General features: G+C 53.6%; 1 protein-coding gene across 3 annotated transcripts in view; it reads right to left on the bottom strand.

Moving 5' to 3' along the window:
• Positions 1-490: 490 nt before the first annotated feature.
• The window catches only part of Fbxo41 (F-box protein 41), a 31643-nt gene continuing 16030 nt past the window's right edge, over positions 491-16103 (bottom strand). For all 3 annotated transcript variants that reach the window (XM_055617638.1, XM_055617639.1, XM_055617640.1), the window contains 12 exons: positions 14017-15053; positions 11509-11734; positions 10984-11057; positions 10380-10738; positions 9426-9667; positions 9132-9247; positions 8860-9012; positions 8625-8720; positions 6383-6501; positions 6064-6222; positions 4214-4329; positions 491-4100 (listed from right to left, as the gene is read on the bottom strand). In XM_055617638.1, the coding sequence (XP_055473613.1) occupies positions 4038-4100; positions 4214-4329; positions 6064-6222; positions 6383-6501; positions 8625-8720; positions 8860-9012; positions 9132-9247; positions 9426-9667; positions 10380-10738; positions 10984-11057; positions 11509-11734; positions 14017-14915 (2622 nt within the window). In that variant the 5' untranslated portion in view covers positions 14916-15053 and the 3' untranslated portion in view covers positions 491-4037. The remainder of the gene's footprint in view (positions 4101-4213; positions 4330-6063; positions 6223-6382; positions 6502-8624; positions 8721-8859; positions 9013-9131; positions 9248-9425; positions 9668-10379; positions 10739-10983; positions 11058-11508; positions 11735-14016; positions 15054-16103) is intronic.

Genomic DNA, 16103 nt, shown 5'->3' with positions numbered 1-16103 from the left:
TGATTGGCTGCCTCCTGAAGGGAGCCAATGGTAGAAGCCGCCATGGTAGACAGTGCCTACTCCTGTTCTGCCTGTGTTTACTTCAGGGTAGAGGTTTGGTGTATTTGAATGTCAAAAGCAAGTTTGACACGGGTAGCCCCAGCATTTATCCGCAGCCCTGAGGGTGCCTTCATTTATGCCATTGACTGGGTCCTACCTCAGTGTCCTTACCTGTAAAAAAAAAGTTGTAATGCAGGCTGAGGATGTTTGCTGGTGAGGTGCTTGCCTATCATGTGTAGAAGCCCTATTTGATTCCCAGGATGACACAAACTGGGTATGATGTACACACGTACTCCAAGCACCTGAGAGCTGGAGACAGTAAGACCAGGAGCTCAAGGTTTATCTTTGTAGAGTTCGAGGCTAGCCTAGGCTATATGAAACTCCCATAAGCAAGAGACACAACATGATAGGGCCTGGTGTCTGACAAAAATGGCCGTCAGACAGTTTTCAGTTTCACCATTTTTTATTGGATACAGAACCAATGATGCCCAAGAGTCCTTTTAGATACATACGCTGATACATTCGGCAAAGGGCATCTGGGTGACATGGAGCAAAGTGCTGGGATGGCAATGCCTGGGTGGGGCAGATAAGTGGGGCCAGGGAAGGCCCCCTGGGGGCTGGAGGTACAGGCACCACTTTATTAACAAAACTAAAACCAAAAGTTGCTACCCACCCCTCTGCCTAGTATGCACGGGGCAGTTTATAGCCTGGCTGTGCACAGGAAGGCAGGGCCTAGGATCCAGCTGTGGTCCCACCAGCAAATGCCCTCTGAGCCACCTCAGGCCTCAGACCCTTACCAGGGCTGAGCAGAGGCTGGAGGGTTCCAGGCCAAGCTCCCCCTGGGCTGTGATAATGGCAGAGGCCCAGAGCTGGCCTCATGGTGGAGTGCCTGCTTGATTGTCTCGGGCAGTCTTGGGACTAAAGTCCCAAAATGTTGAGGAAAGCCTAATTTTCTGCTCTTCACCCAACCTTCAGCCTTGTCCTTTTGGGTAAGGACTCCAGCTGAGCTCACTTGTCCAGGAGTGAATATACACATCACACATTAATATATTACAGAGAGACTGGCCTACGCCGAGGCTAGATGAGAAAGCATGGCCACTAGGGGCAGAAAGACTGCCAAGTCTTCAGGGGCTGACAGGCTAAGGTTCATCCCATCAGTGGTTAACTCCGGGGCACTGGGCCATTCCACTTAATCTCACTTTTCCCCGAGTTCACCAGGAACTATCTTTGGCACCAACTGTTGCTCTGGGAAGTTTTCCTTCAACTTAGTGCCTTACAGAGACAGGTTGACAGCTTACTACCTGTGTTCTGCATTCTAGATCAGAGCTGGAAACGGAGGAGCAAGCCATGGGAAGGAGGCCTCTTTGTTAGGTTTCTGAGGCAATTCTTGAGGCTGACTCAGCTTCTATTGTCAATGAGGGTTTTGTTTTGTTTTTTTAATTTTTTTTTTCAGGGTGCTCTCTGTTGATGGGTGGAAAGCTGGGGTTCCAGGCAGGGGTGCATACATTTTTGCCATATTGTGGGGAAAAACAGCCTGTGTAAGTAAGCATGAAGTACTCAAGCTAAACATGCCGCAACTCAGTTGCTAGGGCCAGGCTGTGTGGCAGGGGATGGGAGTGGAAGAGATACCAAGTGGCTGCCACCCATGAGCCTTCTCCATAGACCAGTGTTTCTGGAGCAGGGCATGCCCTCATGCACTCTTTCTGTACTTAATATTAAGTATGAGACGCAAGGGGCTCCCCTTTGAGTGGCTGAAGAACAGCTAAGGTGCTCCTAAGGAAGCCATGTGCCCCATCAGCAACTGGTTCTGTGACTGCTGAAGATGGAATTGAGTACAGCACCCAAAAGCAGGGTTGGTCCCCTGGGGAAAAAGCAAAGGAACCACAAGTCGGGGGCGGGGGCAGATCTGCGTCTCAAGTCATGCCTTAAGACTAAGACGCCCAAGACTCAGGCAGGACACAGTGACCTGTCACTTAGGTTGATAAAGGCTTAGGTCTGCAATTTTCACTCTACCCACCTTTACTTAACACAAGAACACAGGTTTCTTTCAAAAGCCGTTCAGAGGGCAGACTTGTGTCAACAGAAGGGCTAGGTTTCCCTCTCCATGGATCAGGATGCTGTGTAGATAGAGTAGAGCCTGGGACTAGCATGCTCCCTACCCTGACGGCTGTGTACCCTGACCTGTTTCCCCCCTCCAGGCATTCTAATGCCTTCCCTACCCAGGGAGATGTCCAAATCCTGCGGCTGAGGAATGGAAGCCCCTAGGGGCAGGTGTGGCCAACTACCACATCACTTTGTGCTTTATCCAAGAGACAGGAAGGGCAGCACCTCTGGTCATAAGAGTCTCAGGGCAGGGGCTGCATGGATGTAGCTGGCACAACTGACCTGCCGAAGGCAGCACTGGACCCCAAGTGCACCTCCGCCTCCCTCCCGGGCCACTAAGGGAGAGGGAAGTTGTGCTGTTGCCTGTGACTCCTGGGGACGGAGCTGAGGAGGCGGGAGCAACTGGAGGCAGCTGTGAGAGGTAGGGGCATATAGATACCACACAGCCAAGGTTTCATGCAGGACTGGGCATGGAGTATCCAGCATTGACAACCTTGGCATTTTAGTCTTCAGAAAGCAGGGACAGAACAAGCCACAGAACTCAATAATGATGAGCTGGGCCAGAGCTATGGGACCTGGGAGCATTGAGCGGGAGGGTGTGCAGCAAAGCAAGGGACCTGTTAGGCAGTAACCCAGATGGCTTAGTGCCCAGTCCAGGTTGTGGCACAGCTGGAGAAAACTGGCAAAAGGATTCCACCTTACACAGGAGCAAAGAAAACTCTTAAGATTTGGATGACAAGCCAGGCATTTGAAAGATGGGCCCAAATGAGGGTTGCCAAGACTCATGGTTGCAGCCAAATCCAAGTTCTGAGAGGAGAAACTCAGCTAGGGATGCTCAGTCTGTGGGACTTTGGCGCTCAGACAGACTTTTCAGGTACAGTGCAAGGCCACTGACACCCAACCCCAAATATTCTGTGGTTTCTGCCCAGGGCTGTAAAGACTTAGGAAGACAGGCTGTGGAAATTCTTCCTGTCTGGCACCAGAATCTGGCTCCTTGCCAAAGCCTCCTCCTCAAGCAATCCCCCTTTCCCCAAGCCCCAGCACAGCAGGTAGCCAAAGGTCCTCCCTCTTAATGGCCTTGCCGCCTGAAAGACTTTGGGAAATCCTAAAGTGCCTGGGTTAAGAGGTCCCTTCTTACTGTAGCTTTGCTGGGACCTCTGCCCCAGAGACTGCTTTGAGCTTAGCTCTGGGGTGTGAGATGATAAGTCTTTTGTCTTAGAAACAGTCTCCTCCAAACTGGCCAGTCCTTTACCTGCTTGGGAAGTGTGGGCCTCTTCCTAGGGAGTTCTAGACATTTTTTACCCTTGGAAACCCATTCCTATGGCCCTGTCCAACTTTCAGCTAACCTTGTACCTGGGTTCCTAGGCTTGCCTGCATCATCACTGGAGAATACAAATCTGGAAGAAAGGCCCTCTGTCTGAAGGGAGTGCCCTGCAGAGGGCCTAGCCAGGGAAAAGGGAGAAGAGCCCTCCTTGCTATGTGTGAGCTGCCTTAAGCCCCTTCTGGTCTGTGACCTGACAGGCTCCTGACCAGGAGATGGCCTCAGGAAGGAGAGACCTGCCTGAGCAGCTGAGGAGCCGCTGGATGGCTACTGCAGATCCTCTGAGCAGTGACAACCAGGTGCTGGTGTGCCAGCTGTGCCAGAAGGCTGCTGCCACTGGGGATGTGAGGGAGTTCTCAGGGCAGCATTGTCTGTCCAAGCCCCTGCCCTGGGGAGGCAGTGCTCTGGGTCACCTGTCACTCTGCTGTCCCAACTGGACAGGATATTCAATCACTGTCAGGAACCTGGGGTAACATGAGGCCTCCAAGGGTCTAGTCCAAGCCAGGGCCCCTCCAGAGTTCCAAAGAGCGCCTTGATGTGGGGCTGGCAGGGGCCCTGCCGCCCCTTGCCCGGGTTAGCAGCCACCTTCTACCTTGATGTGCAGAATCTTCGAGAAGCCAGGCCTTCGTCGAAGGGCCTGTAGATAAGAGCCCTAAGTTAGCTCGTCCTTAGTACTGGACAAGTGAACTACTGCCACCCTCACCAGCCCAGGCCAAGGGATCTTGATGGCCTTAAGAGGCCACCTCTCACCTGGAGTTTTGTCACCATATCCTCAAACAGCTTCTGAGCCTCGGGACTGCTGGGCTCTTTGAAGTAATCAGCAATCCCGATCTGCACCACAATGGATTTGAGATTCCGGCAGATGCCTGGGAGAAGATAGTAAGGGGGTCAGGGCTTAGCAAGGGCAGTGGGCTGCATCTTTTCCTCTCACGAATGAGAGCAGAGCCCCACTGAGGAACAAATAGGGGCTAGCCACAGCAAGGAGTGCCAAGCCTGTGCTGGCTGCAGCTTGTAACAGAGCATCTTAAGAAGATGGGTAAAGATGTCCTGGGAGGACAAGTGTGACAATGAGCTGCTCAGTGCCCTAGCAACTTCTTGGCAGAGTACCATGGCCTGGGCATTTGGAAATGACTAAAGGGGCAGAGCTGCTGAACTCAGGCTGAATGTGGAGCGGGGGAGGTTGGAGGCAATCCAGTCTTGAAGCAAGAATTTCAAGAACTAGCAGCTATGCTGTCAGGGAGAGGCAGAGAGAGGTCAGGAGCTGGAAGGGGCCTGAAGAGCATGATCTGGAGGACTGGATAGTGAGTTCTGATGGACCATTTAGATAGACACAAAGAATAAGGTAAGAGGAGGGCCCAGGAGGTGATAAGGTCAAAGTCACCCCAGCTACTCAAGAGATGTAAGGCTGGGGGATCGGAAGTTCAAGGTCTGCCGGTACAGCTTAGTGAGACTGTCTCAAAATAAAAATGGAAAAAGCCAGGTGTGGTGAAGCACACCTTTAGTCCCTTCCACTGGGAAGGCAGAGGGCAGCCTGATCTACATAGTGCGCTCCAGCACAGCCAAGGCTATGCAGAGAAACCCTGTCTCATAAAGGGGGAGGGGAGGGACTGGGAGCATAGTTTAGTGGTACAGCTCCTAAAGGCCTGGATTTAATTCCCAGTACTGGGGGAAGAGGGAAGATTATGGAGATTTCCCAGAGGCCACATGATCCTGAGCAGTGGTTCACAGGGAAGGCAGATGGGAGGGTGTGGGCAGCCAAGGAATCAGCATTTAGTCCTTACCCCAAGAAATGCCCCTGAGGTCTTAAACATAGTTTAGCCTACCATCTAGAAAATAAAGATCAGACTGCAGGTTTCAGAAAGCAAGGTCACACTCTGAAGAGCAGCATCGCAACCCTTGTTTGCTGCTCTCTGCTTCTACCTCAGTGGGAGGCTCGCATGGGAACTAACGGCACCACACACACAACTCTTGGTGCCACTGTAGGCCAGCACAGAACAGTGGACATCCTGCGCAGCTGAACAGGTGACACTAAACGCCGCAGGGCCTGAAGTGCCAACCATGGCCTCACAGAGACTCAGAATGAGCCAAGGCGAAAACACTGTCTGCCCCAGCACTGGTGCATGCTTGTTGGAACAACAGGAAACGGTCACACTACCTGCTTGTAGCAGTGGAACAGCCATTACCATTTCATCAGAGTGGCTATGACTATCCCAAGAGACTCTCAAGGTTATTCCTATTAATTTTTCCCTCAGAAGAACTTAAGCGTTATCAGGCATACCCTCACCTGGGCTATCTGCCAGGCCCTACTCCCCATCTCTCCCAGATGTGTGCAACTTTGCCCCAGATGCATGTGGTCCCTGCAGGCACCGCTGTACGAAGAGCTATGAGGTGCCTGTCCCCTGTGCTGAGACTTGAGTGCACAGGTTCTTTAGGGTGACCCACGCTAAGTAAACACAATGGTTCTCCAAGATGGGTTCTGGTGGCATTATTTGGAGGAGCAAGCATCTGTTTCCAACACTCCAGGAAAAGTTCACCCAGTGCTGCAAAATGTCCAAGGATAGCCATACCCTGCCCCGCACTCCCAAACCCCCATTGCTCACTGTTAAAATGGAGCAGAGCCTTAGGGGTGACAGGGGTGGCCGTGAGCACCAGCATCTCCAGTCCTTTCAGGCCTTCCCGGCAGACCTCAGCCGCCACCTCCTGGGTAATCTCTGACACATGGTCCAGTTCCAGGACCTGCAGCCGCATACAGTTTCTTGCTAGGAGAGGAAGAAGAGAGGCCTGGTGACAAACTCCCTGCCCCATCCGTCCAGCACTGTCTCTCACCATCACCCAGGCTGCAGTCCCGAACTCTGGCGGGACTGTGCAGACAGCATCTCACCCGTGCCTGCTTCTTACCAACCGCATGGAAAGACTCACCAAGCGATGCCAGGCCCTGCACCCCACAGCCGGCACCACCTACGCCCAGGGCCCGGAGGTGGGGCCAACAGCGTCCAATCATCTGCAGGCAACGGTTGCTGAACCTGGTGGGCTGCTGGCTGAAGAACAGAGAGTGGAGAGTGGTCAGGGAGCCATTGTATTCTCAAGTGGGATCATCACTGGCGGATTCTTTTCCATGCCTCAGGCAAGGAGGCTTTGCCAACAGGCCAGCCTTTCAAGTCAGAAAACAGCTCATCTCTGACTCTGTCTTCTCCCCTCTGGCTACATCTGGCAGCTTTAGACTGTGGGCCATCCAGAGCTGTAGAGCAAGCAGAGCCTCACCCTGGTCTCCATTCACCCTGCACCTGGTGGCCAGATACTCATCAGGCAGTTATCAAGTGTGTGTTACAGCCGCAACAGACAAGCCAGGCTCTGGAGTGCAGGGTGACAATGAAGACGAGGCTCCTACCCTCCTGCCCTGTGACATACAACATTTTAGCATTCTGACCTTTCTCCAGAGCCTCTGCCACATGTTCTTGAACTTGTAGCAATCCTCCTGCCTCAGCCTCCCAAGTGCTGAGATTATAGACACCTAGCTTTCGGTACCTTTATGACTTTAATTGTTTATAGGTTTTTTTTAAGAGTCTCTCATGTAGCCCAGGCTGAGTGACTTCAAACTCATGATACAGCTGAGGAGCCTCTTGCTTCTACCTCCCAAGAGCTGAGATGACAGGCATGTGCCACCAGGCCTGACTCAAATCCCGTCTTGAAACTGACCATCTCCCCGTTAGTTTCCTAGTACTTTCTAGATAAGATGCACAGGTCTGTCTGCATTTTTTTTTTCCTGCTTTTTTTCTGAGACAGGCTTTCACTGTGTAGCCCTGGATATCCTGGAACTCACTCTGTAGGCCAGGCTGGCCTCAAATTCAGGGACCCACCTGCCTCTGCCTCCCAAGTGCTGGGGCTAAAGGTGTGCGCCACCACCCAGCAGGTCTACATCTCTTAGCAAGGCCTTCCCAACATTTCCCAGCTTGACTTCCAACATCATCGTGGGCTTGCCTACCCCACTCACACCAACTTGACCCCTGAACATCCACTCAGGCAACAGTAGCTCTGCCATCTGATATGCCCGTGGTAGCAAGTACTCAAAAATGTACTTTCATGGAGTCTGCCTTGGGAACTGTCTAGTAGAGGAGCCTTAACTAAAAATTACTACAGAACAGATGCTACTAAGGGTTGAATGGGGGCCAGTGGGAGCCAAGCAGGAGACCACAATGCGACTACGCCAGGGTATTAGAGAAAGCATATTAGTGGATGCCGGAGGGGCTGGCACCTAGGGAGATCACTGGGAGGGTAGGGGCAGGGCACAGAGAAGCCTGGTAATTTGAGGAAGTTCCAAGTAGAGCAAGCGACCATTCATACCCTGGGTTGTCCAACCACACATTTGTTCTTGTTTTGAGATGAACTCTTGCTAAATTGCTTATACAGGTCTCAAATTCACAATCTCTGGGCCTATGACAGGTGTGTGACATCACCTAGTTTCCTCTGGTGTGTTATTAATGACTTCCCTGACCTGCTTCCACTATGTCAGGCTACTGCTGACTGATCACATAGTATGGACTGTAAAGTCTCTGTGGATAGGACATCACTGAGCCAGGAACAGCTCTCATTATCTAAGCTGCAAAACTAAGCATGAGTAGCAATGCCAGGCTGTCAGGATGGCTCAGCGGGTCAAGGCATTTACCATAATGCCTGATGACATAAATTTGATCTCACAGACTCACATGGTAGAAGGAAAGAATGAGACTTCTGTTAAGTTGTTCCCTGACCTCTATACACATACCAAATTCCTTCCCCAAAATATATACTGAAAAAATTTAAGTGGCCCTGCTAGCAAGCAAGCAAGAGCAAGACTCCAGGTCCCATATTACAGCCCTGCTCCCATTTTATTTTTTGTTTTGTTTTGTTTTTTCTTCTCAAGATAGGGTTTTTCTGTGTAGCCTTGGCTGTCCTGAACTCACTTTGAAGTCCAGGCTGGCCTTGAACTCACAAGAGATCTGCCTGCCTCTGTCTCCCAGAGTGCTGGGATTACAGTGCTACACCTGCCCGGCTAGCCCTGCTCCTAATTATCAACAGAATAATCAATGTGTGTAATCTGTCCACAACAGCTGACCTGACCTCTGCTCAGGCCCACTGCTCCTCCCCCCCCCCCCCCCACCTCCCTCCCCTTGCCTGGGCTTACCACGGGTGAAGTGGCGCCACCTGGAGGGAGACAATCTCTCTGCAGCCTGCGCCCAGGGCCCAGATCACCTCATGGCCAACAGGGTCTGTGGCACTCCTGTGGAAAAGCCAAACCTCAAGTGGCCCATCTTTGCCGCCTCTGTTCCCATCAAGAGGCAAGAGCATGTGGTATCTAGGGACCTTTGGGAACCAAGGCACAGAAGAGGGGAGCTGTGCTTCTGGCAGGAAAGACCTACCTGTAGGTGACAGCCTGCAGCGCACGGCAGTAGCAGCTGGCCAGCCAGAGGGACCGGTCAGTAAGGATGTTGGGGCAGTGGGAAATGCGCAGGATCAGCAGGTTCCCACCGGCCGCCTTCAGCAGGGACTCCAGCCCTGCTTCAAGGCAGCCCCTGAGGATGACCAAACAGGTCAGGGAGCTGCTGGTGGTCCTCATCTGGGAAGCCTCCCCACTTAACTCCTGGACTGTAGCCCAGAAGCACCCATGCCACCCACCCACCGCAGGCCTCACCGGGTGCTGCGGGCATATTCTTCCTTGCTCTCCTTCTTTCCCCGCTGTCGGGGCTTCAGATTCTGTAATGTTAATGAGTGAGCCTGGGTACACCACTGGGCCAACATCGCCAGGAACTGGGAAAGATCAAGTGATATGAACAGAGGTATGAACATGGTCGACTGCTGATGGGTTAGCCCCGAGTAGGAGGCACCATGAGCCTGGGGAACCAGGGCTATAAAGGGGTTACAGAGACTAGACTTAAGTCAGTTCTGCTGGTAAAAGCTGGGCTCCCAGGAGGGCAGGGGCAGGTACCTTGGAACAGACTCGGGCATTCTCCAGTAGCACTCTCGTCCAGACGGCAGGATGGCGGGCCACAAAGCGCCAGTCCCGACAGACCTCTGCAGCATGCAGCAGCGTACGGGTATCCAGGTAGGTGAAGATACAGAAGAGGGCAGCTCGCATCTTGAGGATTTCCGGGCTGATGACCTCATTGGAGCGTGAGGGGCTACCTCTCTCCACTCGACGGCCTCGCCCACTGCCTCCTTCGGGGCGGGCTGCAGAACACCAAAGGAGAGTACAAAGTAAGAGACCAGCTCAGGGCTGTGGGTGGGGGCTGGGGAAGGGCAGGAGCTTGCAGGAGTATGGGTCACCCCCCCCCACCGGTGACCACTGGGAAGACAAGGCCTCTGCTCTCCCTTTCTTTACAGTACCCCAAACTTTATTAATCAGAAAAGGGTGATGTCTGCTTCTGTGTCACCCACCAAAAACTTTTCTGGACATGGTCTCATGTATTCCAGCCTAGTCTTGAATTCGCAATGTAGCCCACAATGATCTTGAACTTCTGATTCTCCTGCACTTGCTACCCAAGTTCTAGGAATATAGGTGCATGCCACCAGGTTCAGTTTCAAGCACTCCACTAATGAAACTACCCGAGGGTAGCCCTACACTTTCCAAGGATCACCTGACTCTGACCTTCTAAGCCTTCCACATAAGTACAAAGCTACTCTGCCAAACCCCTGCTCTGTGCAAGGTGCTTCAGAGGCTAAACACTCAGCTCCTCTCCCTACCTGTGACGGAGCCCACCATGTACACAAACTCCCTTGAATGGGGCATCCTGAGGTCACTGCACATCCCCCACCCCTCGCTCCAAGCTTGGAAGGCGTTTGACAGGTAGGCAAATGGCCAAGGATCATCCTCCACCCTGTATCCCAAGAGATCCCAGCACCCTGGAAGGCTGGATTCCCCACCCACTCTCCCAGGACTTACCTGAGAGACGGCAGCTGTTCAAGGGCCCAGCTACAGCAGGTCCAGGGCGTGGGACATCAGAGGGGCCCTCAGCCTCTGACTCAGTAGTTCGGGAGCCCACATCTGAGACGTCACCCTCCTCCCCCTCGGTGCTGTGACGGCGCGGTCGGCGCTGCCAGTTCTGGATGGCCTGTCGTCGTAGGCCTGAACTACGAGGGGGCTGGGACCGCTCTGAACCACCGTTGGTAGCCTGGGCCCGTGAACCCAAGCCCCCAGGGCCACTGTCCTCCGAGGGCCCTTCCTCTGGCCGGGGCAGCTCCAGACTGTCACTGTCATAGCAGCCTGAGCTCTGGGATGCAGCTGGTACACGGCTGGAGGCCCTGGGGTGGGTGGGGGAGTGCATAGTGAAGGCTGGGGGATAGCAGACTGCTCTGACTCCCACACTTTCCTTACCACCAGCCAAGGGTAGCCCACTGTCCTGCCTTCCGAAAGTTCCCTGAGCGTGGAAAGGCAGAATGGTGATACCAGGGAAGGGTGGGCAGAGAAGGAGACAAGCCTCTGATGGGCCAGCAGACCTTCCAGGGTGAGGGTAGGCTGTGTGGGGTGGGCCAAGCCCGAGGCTTACCCTGTGCTGGGAGAGGAGCCATGCCGTGACACGGCGTACGTGCTTGGCACAGCTGGGCCTGCATGGTGATCTCGCTGCAGCCCCCAGAGAGGAAGGGAAAGGAAGGATGGGCAGAGAAGGCCAGAGAAGAAGGCAAGAGTAGGAGAGAGAGGAAGATGGAGAGAAGAAAAGAGAGAAGAGAGAAGAAAAAAGTTGGGAAAGATGGACGAATGGACAGACAGACAGTCCAGACAGGCAGGCTCCCAAATCCCCTCCCAAGCCATCCACCCAGCATCCCAACACCCAGCTTAAGGTTGGTTCCTAGGCGCTCATTTGAAATGGAAAGATGGGCTTCCAAAGGCTGGGGCTATAGAAGATGCCTGGCTACAGCCTCAGAGCCAGCACTCCCACCCTGTCAGAGTGTACCTCCCCCACCCCCACTTCAGACCAGCGGTTGCAGGCAAAAGAGGCAAAGCGGTGTGGTGTGTGGAAGGCTGTCGGGACCACATGAGCAAGTGAGAAGCCAGGGCAGGTACACATACTCACCATTCTGCCGGGGCCTCGCCCTCCAGGCCCCGAGGCACTGCCCCCACCTCCTCTGCCCAGGCTGGCACTCGGTGTGCTGCCACAGCTGCTACTGATGACCTGCAACTGGCGCTCGGCCCTGTCTGCGCGCTCCAGGAGCTCCTCAATGAACTGCTGCAGCCGCAGCTTGGCGCTGGCCTCCCGAGCCGCCGTCTCCTTCAGGAACTGGTCGATCTGCACCACCTCCCTGGGCCGGGAGCAGTCTCTTACTCCAGGTCCCTAGCCTGACTGCCCTCAAACTTTCCACTGGAGGAAAGCCTGGCCAGTGGAGAGATACCCAAGACAGTGGCCTATGGTGTTTGCTCATGGACCCAGGGATAATGCCCAGCACACAAGCCCACAGAATGGCACACACACTGCAAACAGGCAGACACACAAGACACACGCACAATAGGATACCCGTTTATACTGTCAACTTGACAGAATCTAGAATCACCTAGGAGACAAACCTCTGGACGCGTCTGTGAGGAAGTTTCTTGATAGTGCTGACTGAGGTAGGGAGATCTACCCTAAACTTGGATAGCACCATTCCATGGGCTGGGGTCTCAAACTGAATAAAACCTGAAAGCTAGTTGAGCAGCATGCCTCCGTCTCTCTCTGTTTCCTGGCTGACACAATTTGAACAGCGGCCTCATACTCCTGAGACTACACTCTTCCTGCCATGATAGACTGTGTTTACCCAAACCATGAGGCAAAAGAGACCCATTTTTCCTCCAAGTTCCTTCAAAATACATATTTTAGTACACTTGGCTGGGGAGAGCACTCAGCCACTTGTTAATCTTGCAGAAGACCCGAATTTGGTTCCCAGCACCTACATGCTGGCTCACAACCGCCTGTTACTCCAGTTTCAGGGAATCTGACAGCCTCTTCTGACTCCGTGGGCACAAGAGTCATATATGCAAGCACAATGCTCATTCACGTAATAAAATAGCAAAGATAAATCTAAAACAACAATTTAAGCAAATCTGTGCTCCTACACAGGTAGAGGCTGGAGGACAACATGAAGGAGCTGGTTCTCTCCTCTACCATGAGTCCCAATCGCCAGCCCTTTAGACTGTGTGGGCTATTCTGTCACAGCAACAAGAAGTGTAACTAAATCCACACAGTCCTCACTGACACAGTCACAGGTATGCTCATTCCCAGACTGTTACCTCCAGGCATAGGCAGAGTTCCATAAACAAAGCAGACACCCCTCCCCCCCAGTTCCCCGTGTCCTCAATACACTGGCTCCTCACATAGGAACACACCAAGCATACACTGAAAGCCTCACATATTCTAACATGGCCCCCAGCATGTTCCTATGTATGGAATCACATTCATTCTCAGGCACACTCATGCTCTAAAATACACCAAGAACCGTGGAGGCTCCCCAACCTGCTCAAATGCGCACACGTTCTCTAGGAAGCATCTAAAGGCAGGGAGACCATCAACACTGAGACGGAAAGCACTCCTGTAGTTTGTCCCAGCATCCAAGGGACCTAACACACAGCACACTCAGTTACCCAAGCGTGTGTATGTCCCCACCTGGACACAGCTGTTCACGCATCCATTAAACTCGCAGACTAGGTGCCAGATACAGTTTGAGATACTAGGAAAACATGACTGAACCAAACGCCTTGGATCCCAGCATTTGTGAGACAGTGGCAAGTGGATCACGGTGAATTCGAGGTGAGCCAGGAATACACAGAGAAACCTAAACAAACAAACAAAACCAAAAACAACAAAAGAAAATCCCTGCCTCAACAAAACTCATGTGACAATGGGGACAAACACAATGCCTGACTCTATGGAGTTCATAAGGCTCCATGTGAGAAGCCAGAAAATACTGAAGAAAAGGGACAAAGAGAGGAAAGCTAAGTGCTGTGGTACACGGCAATCATTTGTGAGGCTGGGTCAAGACGGTCTTGAGTGCAAAGGCTGCCTGGGCTACATAAGGAGGAAGCCTTCATCAGATGGTATAGGTGATCCAGTAAGATAATGAACATGAACTTTTCTGATGACACAGGACAGTGGTGGAAGTGGCAAAGTGACCCCAGAGAGTAGGGTCAAAAACAACTACAAATACAAGAAAAGCCTTCAAGGAAGCCAAGACCAAAGACGTAGAAGGTTAAAAGCAGCAAGTTTATGGCACCCGGAAAAGATGCAATTGCATCTGCATGCTTTTTACCACGTGCAGGAGGACATGGAGAACTGGGCTGCCTTTTTGAGTAGGCTAAAAGATCTGGTACCAAAATGCAAGCGCTGCCTGGCCTGGTTATCAAAAACAAACGTTCTTAAAGGTGGGCACAATACTCGACACTCGTAGATCCCAAATCACAACCATGACACTCTCCAGCTCACTAACAGCACCACCACGGACTCAGAACTTATGTCCCAAAACCTGGCCGCATGAAGACACCCCCGGCACATGCAGGATGAGTGAGTGACATCCACGGACACCTACCCACTGAACCCCCAAGGCCTACTCACTGTTGCTTGCGGCTCAGCTCCTGTTCCTTATGCACCAGGTCCTGCTTAAGCGAGGCCAGCAGCTCCACGCTCACATCCACTTGGCGCGAGAGTTCAGATGCACGCTCCTCCAGCTCCTCCTTCTCACGACCCAGGCGTGCGCTCTCCTGTCGCGCAGTCTCCAACTCTGCGGCCTTGCGTTCCAGCTCGGCCTGTAGCCGGCCCACCTGCCCCGCAATCTTCTGCTCCACCTCCTCGCTCAGCCGCTCCAGCCTCCGGTCCACCTCCAGCTTCTCCAGCGCGCGGATCTTGAGGCGTGCCAAGCCCTCTTCGTAGGCGACGTCCGCTGGCGATGGCGACGCCGGCGATGCAGAGGCAGGCCCCGAACAAGGACCAGGGCCAGGCCCGGGTGGCGGGGTCGAGCAGGCCGAAGATGCCACGGACTTGCGCGCGAACAGTTCGCCGAGTGGGATTTCGATCTCCCGGAGCGCATAGCGCGCGGCGGGCACCAGCCCCGGTTCGGCCAGCTCCTCGCAGGGCAGGCTGGCGGGCACCAGGTCACCGGGGAAGTGCGCGAGCGGCGCGTGGTGGTGATGGTGGTGCAGCAGGTGCGGCCCCGCGGGCGCTGGCCCCGCCGCCTGCTCCTTGCCCTGGAAGGACGTGCTCTCGAAGACCTCGCGCCGAGCCCCAGGCACAGCCAGCAGGGCAGCGGGCTCAGGTGCCAGCGGGAAGCCAGAGGCTGCGGCTGCTGCGGCAGCGGCGGCCGCCGCCCCGTCGCAGATGCTGTTCGTCTTGGAGAGGATGTAGAGCGTCTCGTAAGTGTGGCTGTACTCCAGGTGCGCGCGCAGCGACGACAGACTCCGGAAGCGCTTATGCTCCCCGCAGCGCGGGCAGCGGTAAGGTAGGTCCAGCGAGGCCATGGCCCCGCTGCCCTCGGGGCGCGCCGGCTCCACCGCGGCCGCCTCGCCGGTCAGCCGGGCGCGCTCATGGGGGGCCGCGGGTGGGCCCGGCCTGCGAGATCAGGGCGGCTCTGTTCACCAACAGCCAGGGCCCGGAAGCTAGAAGAGAGAAAGTGAGTCTCAGCAGCTTGGTAGCCCTGCTTCCGCCCACCACTCCCAGGTACCGCCACCCTGTACCCTATTTAGCTGGAAACCGAGGTGTCCAGATTGAGGGGCCAGAGGGGGCCAACAGCCACTGGCCTCCTGCCTTCCAAATGCTGAAATTACAAGGGCTACACACACACACACACACACACACACACACACACACACACACACACACACAGAGTTTGTTTTATTTAATGCTTGTTGTGGGAGGCTGGAGAGATGGCTCAACAGTAGTTACAAGCACTTGTTGCTCTTGTGGAGTACCTGGATTTGGTTCCCAAAACACACATAATGGTCACCAACCATTCTAGTACCTAGGGTTCCGTTACCTTCTTCTGACCTTCCTGGCACCAAGCAAGGAATACACATATGGCTGCCGGCAAAACACTCTTACACAAAATAATTTTAATTTTTTTTCTTTTGACACAGGTCTTCTCTGTGTAGCCTGGGATGACCTGGACTCACTTTGTTGACCAGGCTGGCCTCAAGCTCAACAGATTGCCTGCCTCTGCTTCCCAGAGTGCTGGGATTACAGACCTGTGCCACAGGGCTGCAAATTTTTAAAAATTTTAAGGAATGTTTGATTTTTTAAAAACTGTTTGCCAGTGGGGCGGGTGCTTGTAATCCCAGCACTTGGGAGGTGAAGCCAAGAGGAAGAGACATTCACCACTATCCTGAACCACTTAGAGGTCCACAGCTGGCCTGACCTACAGGAGACTCTGCCTCATAAAAACAAAACCAACTATTATTATCATCGTTACAAAAATTTTTTGTTTAAGGCAGGGTCTTACTCCCTAGACTTGCTGGCCTGGACCTCACAATGTATCTCAGGAACCTGTATCCATCACAAGAGACAAATCTATTTAGTATTACCTACAGGAAAGGAACCAAACTGAACATGCTGCAGGATTCCAGAGCTGGAAGGCAGGGCCAGACAAAATGGATGGTGGCACAAGTCAGAATTTCAGGTTCTCCCTGGGGGCTTCATGAACTGGGCAGGGG

The sequence above is a fragment of the Psammomys obesus genome, unplaced genomic scaffold, assembly GCF_907164565.1.
Source record: "Psammomys obesus unplaced genomic scaffold, mPsaObe1.curated_primary_1811, whole genome shotgun sequence".
NCBI classification, from domain to species: Eukaryota; Metazoa; Chordata; class Mammalia; order Rodentia; family Muridae; genus Psammomys; species Psammomys obesus.
Note: the sequence above shows the minus strand (reverse complement) of the source record. Positions and strands in the feature narration are given on the sequence as shown.